This window comes from Vipera ursinii (assembly GCF_947247035.1).
Source record: "Vipera ursinii genome assembly, chromosome: 2".
Lineage (NCBI taxonomy): Eukaryota > Metazoa > Chordata > Lepidosauria > Squamata > Viperidae > Vipera > Vipera ursinii.
The window spans coordinates 63,783,128-63,792,484 of NC_139513.1; the positions used below are offsets into that span (position 1 = coordinate 63,783,128).

Here is a 9,357-nt window from a genome sequence, read left to right on the forward strand (position 1 = left end):
AAATGTATTATGTACAGTAGAAGAATTAGCTATCTTAAAGACAAAGCTTAGCTGACCCTGAAAAAAAGCAAGCAGGAAACTAATTAGTATTTGGATAGGAGACCATCAGGAAATCCCAAAGCTACAGGCTAGACTGGGAATAAAGACAGGAGCTGAGAAGAATAACGCCCCAAAATAAACCTGCATTGGAAATTAGGTTGATTAAAGCAGCGTTTTCCAACCTTAGGAACTTGAAGATGCGTGGACTTCAACTCCCAGAATTCCCCAGCCAGCTATGCTGGCTGGGGAATTCTGGGAGTTGAAGTCCACGCATCTTCAAGTTCCTAAGGTTGGAAAACGCTGGATTAAAGGACCCAGGAAAGAGTTTTTAGTTCCTTTTCTATTTAGCAAATAGACACATTCCAAATTAAGAATACAATAAATCAATCTTTAAATGATCACTTTTTCCAAGTCATTTTAAGGTTTGGCATGGGATCTTAGGCTAACATTCATTTGTAAGGCAAGCAAATATTTCAACTTTCCATGCTGCAAATAGGTTAGAAAACTGAGAAAATGACTTTTCCAAGAAACAAGTTCATTGTCCAAATGTGATCTCTAAATTTACATCTCAGATTCTATGCTATATTTTTTATTACTCAGATGATATGAGTAAACACAAAGAACATTCATGGAGATCATTGTGCATTCAAAGGAAATTAGGTGACTACTATATATTTGGTTGTCTTTAAGGGCAACAATATTTGAAGTGTTCTTTCTCTTTTGAATGCTGAAAATTCAGACTACCTGTAAAATATTTTTGATAGTCATAAAGGTGCTTCTGTGTGTACACCAAAAAAAAATACTTGAAAACTTATACCAAGGAAAAATGAATATGATTTATACCTTCAAACAATGGGCAAACTTTTCTCCAGCATGTAATTCCTCCTTCACTAGTATACTGCCCCAAAGCAGTTTCCAAGAAAAACACTGGTATTCCACAGAAAATGAAGAAAATGACATAGGGTATAAGGAACGCACCTAAATCAAACAGTGAATAGATATTATTAATGAGACCTTATTCTTTAGAAAGATAAAATTAGACATTTAATTTCATGTATGCAATCATTGCACAAGACTACTAGTCATACATACAAGATCTGGCTTTCAATTAAAAATTAAGTATTATAATTTTAGTTAAAGTTTGTATAATATCCTATGTAACACACACACACACACACACACACAGACACACACACACACACATATATATATATATATATATATATATATATATATATATATATATATATATACATATATACATACATATACATATACATATACATATACATATACATATACATATACATATACATACATACATACATACATACATACATACATACATACATATATATATATATATATATATATATATATATATATATATATATATATATAACTTTTCATGTTGGAAAGATATTTCCAAATATCAGTGCAGAATGCCGAGGATATGTGCTCAACAGATATGATTTCACATTATAAAATTAAGTCAATCAGCAAGGTATTAATTAAATCTGATGAACTTACAAAAGTAAGGTATGGAAGATTTTTTAATATCATGACTTAATGAAGCTGTAATGTATCCATTAGAAAACTTCTTGATTATGCAATAAATAACACCAGTTATAATCTCTACAAGCAAATCCTATTTAAATCTACTCAAACATCAATCTGAAGTGCCTGCAATTCATTCTCATACAGAACTAAAACTGATATATCTTAATTGTAAATATACATAAAAATCCTGTTTTAAATATAACTTGACAATGGAATGGAGCGTGTACTATACATGCTTTTAGAATGAACTTAAAATAACTTCTATGTAGTGAATTTATAGAGCGTTTATTGCAATTGATCCTACTTACACTAAAATGTAGAAAGCAGATATTAATGATTATAATATGATAGGTATAGTCCATAACTGATTTCTGCTCATTAGTAGCAGAAGAATGTATTATGAAATTTTGCTTCCCTGGAACTTAGTCCAATGGATGTCATGAGCATTAGACAATTTTATCACTCTGATTTTTATCATTAATCAAATGACATAAATTGTCAAAAGCAATGCATCAATGTATGATTATGTCCTCTTGTGAAGGACATGAATCATTGCTCATTCTTAGGATTTCCTCAGTAATGGACACTTTTTTCTCCATTATTCCATTAAAATAAAATTTAACTGTGTTTTCTTAAGTTCTTATAACTTGCTAAAAATAAATGAAATTACCAGACACAGTCTGCATAGAAAACTGAGTATATAAATATATAGTTAACCCAACATATGTTATGCATATTTTTAATAGTTATGTATTTTCCCAGTTAAACTATACAGTATTTTAGCGCTTTCAAACTAATTAGTAAACATGCTTAGATACTCTTCTATCTGTGGCATGCCACAGTACATACATTACATTGAAAAAACAAAAATATTATTTTTAAAAATTCTACAGAAAAAGTGCAATATTTGAAAGTATGCTTCATTATAATGGAAAAAGCACCATAGATTCAAATGCTCTTAGTATTAGTAATTGGTCAATTTTTAAGTAGAGTAATAGAAAAGTAAAACTTTTAGAGAAGTTTATCTCTGAAAAACTGAGTTGGTTCCCCAACAATCTGAGGACCCAGATTGTTGGGGGCAATAAGCTGACTTTGTAATAATGCCGCTTGGGATGTGTGTGAAAGCCCTAATAAGCAGGCATATACATAGAATGAAGGCTACTGCTAAGCTTGTAAGCCGCCCTGAGTCTTCGGAGAAGGGCGGGATATAAATGGAATTAAAATTAAAAATTAAATTAAATTAACTGACGTCAGCTTCATATATTTATACCTATGTAAGTTTTATTAATAATGTTATCATAGATAATTACATTAAAATTACTAGTTCACAGCAATACAGAACATTTGGCTCAACTGCATAATCTTAACTGTTCAGTAATAGCATTTTTATTTTATTTTGCACATTCCTTTCATTTTTAGTTTTGTTTTAGAGAATATATTTTGAATATATACTAATGCATGCTATTCCAAGTTTTCTAAATATATTTTTTTGATTATTGGTTTTCTAAGACTGCCCAATTCCTCACTGGATGATACACAAAGTTGAAAGCATGGTTGTGGAGAGCATTTTAGGAAGGACTCCCTTAATATTCCAGACAGTAAAAGGAAAAGAGGGGAGAAATACTTTCAGCCTTGCAAGGTTCTTTTGATGTAACTGTACAATAAAGATAGACATATTTGTCCAGATTACCTTGCAAGGCTAACATAATCCTATTTTAGATTTCAGAATTTATTCATTACTATTGTAAAAAAAATGTAACAAATACTGAAAACAAAAAAGATAAATACAAGATTTCTTGAAATAATGGAAACGAGCTAACCCATAAAATGCAGGTAGAGCCTTTAGCCCAGGGGTCTTCAAACTCGGCCCTTTTATGACTCATGGACTTCAACTCCCAGAATTCCTCAGCCAGTGTGCCTGACTGAGGAATTCTGGGAGTTGAAGTCCATGAGTCATAAAAGGGCCGAGTTTGAAGACCCATGCCTTAACCCCAGGGGTCTTCAAACTTGGCCCTTTTATGACTTGTGGACTTCAACTCCCACAATTCCTCAGCCAGCATGCCTGGCTGAGGAATTCTGGGAGTTGTAGTCCACAAGTCATAAAAGGGCCAAGTTTGAAAACCCTTGCTTTAGCCAATAGCACTTTTGTGCAGTTTCCACTTGGGCGCCACTTGTAACTATTTCTGCAATGGGAGGCTTCACTGACAGTCTTTATCAATTCATGATTAGTTTATTGGAATCCATTTTACATGAAAGTTGCCACTGAAGCTTCAGTTGTTTCAATATATAACAGTCTATTTTGTTATGAATGCTCCTAAGTTTCCCCATGTGAAATCTATGCTGTGGAAAGTCCATTGTTTGCCAGATTGCTTCAGGATACAATTTAAGGTGTCAGATGCTACTTTTAAAGCCCAATATGCTTAGACTTTCAGTATCTTAGAGATGATCTATAGTGGATAAAAGCCTACTCATCCAATTTTGACAGGGAGAAATGACACATTAAGAATTACTCTGCAGAAGGAACGTCATTTTTGAGGGCCATTATGGTTGACCCTTTTCAGGGATTAAAACCTTTCCTCATTTTAATGACTTTTCCTTCCATGCTATATTTCTGAAAAGTGTTGAAGATCTAGTGATTTGGGGCTACTTCATAGGTGGGATGAATTGTTGCAGTACTCCTGAGATGTGGGTGCATTTTTTGTGATGTAGTGAGCAGAGTACTGATTATAATTTCCTTGTGGTGTTATTTTTTTAACATCTTTACTGTAAACAGGTAGGAAATGTTCACCTTTCTGATTTCTGACAGGACAGAAATCTGAGCAAATTAAATCACTTAATCAATAAAATTAATATTTCAACCTGGCATCTTGCCAGATGTGGTGCTGTCTGAAAATTATGGTCATCACAAGCCAATACATTTGACACAAGTTGGGGAGCTCTGATACAAAATAGAAAACAAATAGGAAATGGGTGGTTTAGAAGTCAGATTTCAACATATCCAAACAATGTCAATCAGGTTAAATTTGGTTATATAGTTCCTTTAAACACTCAATCTATTACTCACATTGACAGTCTGTTGTACCAATACGCAACAATCTGTTGATTTACTTGATACTCAAACTGGACTTCGTATCAAAAATAATGTTTCACATTATATCATTACCTTAAGTACTTGTATATTGCTTCATGAGCCTTCACCATGTTGAAAAAGAATGCTATAATATATACTGAACTAGTAAAAATGAATTAGATTCTTCATTCTAGCACAAAGCCTTATAAGAAGAAAATGCAAATGCAGCCTTTAATCAATGAAGACATTTGGTTCACTGGAGTTTCCTTAATAAAATATTCCAAGTGAATTATTTCCCTGATTTAAACAATAGCAAAGACATTGAGTAATTTATTGCTACTCTGAACCAAACAATACAGTTCTAATAAATATATGTCTAAATATATTTAACTGAATAGAGTACAAAGTTTAATAAGTCAAACAGAGTATATTTGCTTTCACTATACACTTATATTTATTTTACTGATACAACTAAACTGGAAAATAAGGGAAATATGGTTGGTCAACTAATATAAAAGGGTTAGCCATGTAAGATAAAAATGATTTGCCTAGTTTCTGCATCATAAAATAAAAGAATTGTCAGTTCCCCAAATCCTTATTATTTTCCTTGCGTATATACTTTTGCACTCTTGTTTTGGGGCCTGCCATTCTGCTGGGGGGAGGGTGGGGATATTCACTTTTGCTTGGGATAACTTTCACTTTCTACCTTTCCTCTCCTGCCTCTATCCACTTGAGAAAGGAATGTGTCTCCCTTATCAGGGAGACGGTTACAGAGAAACGAAACCAGACAAGACCTTGAGATGCGCGCCAACTGTGCCAGTTACCCGCACATCGTGCCACCTGTGGATTGGCTGGATTTCAAATAGACTTTATGATTCTGGTGGGAGGAGGAATATTGCTGGTTTAACCATACCGTTTAAGTGGGATTTTCTCCAGATCTCGCCTTGACTTCCCTACTGTCACTAACCCCTAATAAAAGTTTCCTTTTGAGACAATGCCTGTTTCAAGAGTTCTGCTTTCTTGGGTGGTTAGCTGAGGTAGGTCCTTACAAGAATGAAGAATAGACTAGCAGTCATCAATAAGAACAATTAAACTGAAAGTCTCACTTCATCTTGATTTTCTGCCACTATGAAGCAACAGAAGGCAACATAGAAAAGCAAACACACCTACACACTATGCTTTGTTAAAAAAAATAGCAAAGGCAACAGGCCAAATACATGTTGATACTTCTCACTTCAGAAACAACATAAATTGCTGGTCAACATTATCAGCAGAAAAACAACAATGAAGAAGAAGTACCCAGACAAATTATTTTAGCCCCACAAATTTTGGACGTATGAGTATTTTACCATAATTTGAGCTATTCCTCTTGATTTCCATAGCTAACATCCAGATCTAGAAACCATCCAAATATGGTGGACCTCAATTCCCAGAATTCCCAGCTAGCATGGTCTTTGTTAAAGTTGGGGATGGCTACAATCTGTTTTACCACAACCAATTCAACATGGCATGGAAAAATGTTCTTTGAAAACAGTCAAGCATTATTATAAAACCCACTGAATGGGTTGCAGGATGGTGCATTAAAGGGTCAATTCTATACTTAAGACCAAAAAAGATGAAGAAATGAAAGATCTAATGGAAAATATATTATTGGGCAATAAACTGACATGCTTCAAATAAAATCCTTTATCACTACAAAGCTATCACTACAAAACAAAATATCATGGAATAAATTTGCCAAAAATTATATATAAAATCACTTAGAAAAGCTGAAATAAAAATATTACAGTTTCTCGTGTAACAATTAGCAAGCAAATATTTTAAAAAGAGACTTCTAGTTTTTATGTTTTCTTGAAGCTACTGAAACTGATAACTTTTACAAAATAATTTCATTAGTACTGAGTTTACTTTTTTTCTTTCCTTGTAATTAGTTTTTCAATGCCTGCCATCCTTTCTTTTTCAAACTTGATAGTAAATATCTACAGCATAATCTCTTTTCAGTTACCCTATTCCCAGTGTGATGATGGAATTTATTAATAGACCTTGTGCAGATGATATTTAGATTATATTGACATTTTACTCTTGCATTATATTATTTGGAGTATGGCTCACAATACCAAACACCAAAAAATATTACATTTTGTAAACTTAGATCCTTTCCTTGGTTATAGCTCACTTTAAAGTCTTCCATCTAATCTTCCACAAACAGTGTCATGTCGTGACCACATAATTTATCATGCTTGCCAAAATTCAGAGTCAGTAATACATACTAATAAAGCTTCGGACTTGCTTTCAAACAACATCCATAAGACAAAATAAAACAAGGAAATGACATGTAAATATTTATTTTCTTTTAAAAAAAGTGATAACTCCCAAGAGATTCTGAAAAGTAACTTGTCCTCTATCTTCAATAAGCAAAACAAGATTAGACCATTCAACTTATGATGAATGTCAACATAACCAAAACATTATTTCCTTTTAGACAGCATGACTACAAATTACAATTAATTCTACATAGAATCGTAATTAATGTTTATAGCTCTGCATACTATTATACCTAATAATCCAGGAAAAATCTAAGTACCTGAATTTAAAGAAGACTAATTGATTGTGAAGGAAAACTAAGAAAATCAATGTTACTAACACTAGCCCTTGGTAAAGAAAACTATACAGTTTGCCAAACGAAGCATGTTTTGATTCTTTTTAAAACTCTTCAGAAAGCTTTTAATACAACCTGCTTAGCTTTGGGTCCAAAACCAATCTACGTGTTCATAAGCCTCTTATTAATTTGCATCAGAAAATGAATAACAACCATTTCCTCTAAATTGAACGCAATTGGCAGGTCTTCTTTTAAATCTAAATCTGAAACCATTTCAGACAGATGAATTTTGTACAAGAGAAGTGTTTCAAGTCTGTGAGTTGGTATAAAATAGCTTCTTATTTTAAAAGATCCTATGAAATTAACCTGTAGAATGTTAAGGTGAGAGGCAAACATAGGGATTTTATTTATTTAGAGAAAGAACAGATTGAAGCTTTGTGTTTTTGGCTTGGATGTCATCAACTTGATACATTTCTTCTCCATTCCTCTTAAAAGCATTTTAACTAAAAGGATAACTGTGCTAAAGTTCTCACCTGACTGAAAAGTAGAAATGTTAATCACAAAACATGTTTTCTGTTTTTCTCCCCTATGTGCAACTTTTCTTTTTTAAAATGCTTGAAGGAAAATCTGTTTGAGTTGTCTAAAGCTTGAAACTCTGAAATGGCTTTAGGAGCAACTCTTTGGTTTCTGGAAGTCCACCTTTGCTTACGATAAAATCTAGCTGTTCTGTTGATCATTCTAAATTTGGGATTTATTGAAAGCAGGTAACAATAAAATTTGCTATCCAGAACAGATTTCTTACAAGGACCTATTAGGGTTTTGGTTCTAAAGCGAACTCTTAGCATTGCACTGTGAGTGTCACATCAAGCAAACTCTATATTCACCTGCAGCTATAACTTGCAGAAATAAAATTTCAAGTCCAAAAATAAATGCTAATTTGAGCTAAAGTTCCCTGTTTAAAAAAAAATCTAAATTTGTTTTGGAAATGTTTAAAGATTTTACTTTATTAGATTTATTCTTGTCATGTTTATAAACATGCATATTATGGAAACATGATTGACACATATACCCTTTTCATTTTTTTACATATGGTCCTTGTTCAACATGGAGTTGATGAAGCTGCTGTGTGGGATTAATTACAAGCTGATGAAGGAAGGGCTCACTCTTCTACTAGAACAAATTCTTTTCAGACTTTCGTCTCCAACGACAAGAGGAAAATATTTTACTTAAAAATTGATCATCTTTCTGTGTAGTAAAATACTAATTATCCACTTTCAAAGGATCACAAAAGCATAAGTATAACTACAGAAAGCCAATCCACCTATTATCAACCTGCCCTTTTCTTTCCCCTGTTTGTATATCTAACTCTCTTAAATTCCACTCTATTGCTTGGTAGCCTCCTGTTGCCTAAATATTAACCTACCATGATAAGCCTTCCTTTCCCTCACATTAAGCAAATTCAGTGTTTTAGCAGGTGGGCAAAGCACATGCAAGCTGTGCACTTGGACAGGATGCCATCTTACCTCCTCCATTTTTGTAGCAGAGATATGGGAATCGCCACACGTTCCCCAACCCAATAATTTCCCCTGCCACAGATAGCACAAATTCAACTTTATTGTTCCAATGGCCTCTTTCGTGCACCTTCTTATCGTTGCTGTGGACCAAATTGGTGCTGGAGGCTTCAGGATCCTGAGCATCTTCGGGTTTGCCATTAATTATAGGGATAGCCTTTTCAGCTGTCATGACTCCCTCTCCAGCCTGGAGAAGAAGGGAAAGAAAGGAGGGAAAGGGGAGCACTGTAAAGACGGCAGGGATGCTTCAGTACCGCTTTCCACTTTGACCACAAACCGTCTGCTTCGCATTCTACACAGAAGGACCAAAAAAGTGCAGAAGATGCTCCGGGCAACTTCGCCAGATCAGACACCTGCTGATGGGCTTGGGGCGACTTGAGTTGGGAGAAGTGAAGACCGAAGCGGGGAAGCCCTACCTGTTTTTCTCCCCCACCCACCCCCCCCACCCCCTCACCCCGTAACGTTTCTTCCTTAACCAGGAACCCGGCTTTCCAAATCTGCCCGACCTGACTCTGCCG

The 9,357-nt window shown here is 34.2% G+C and overlaps 1 protein-coding gene across 1 annotated transcript in view; it reads right to left on the bottom strand.

The window, feature by feature from the left end:
- Nucleotides 1-9,011, bottom strand: part of SLC6A11 (solute carrier family 6 member 11) — a gene marked incomplete at both ends in the record, with an annotated part of 116,245 nt that extends 107,234 nt beyond the window's left edge. The window contains 2 exons of the mRNA XM_083356874.1: nt 883-1,017; nt 8,792-9,011. Of these exons, the coding sequence (XP_083213000.1) occupies nt 883-1,017; nt 8,792-9,011 (355 nt within the window). The remainder of the gene's footprint in view (nt 1-882; nt 1,018-8,791) is intronic.
- Between the last annotated feature and the right edge of the window lie 346 nt (nt 9,012-9,357).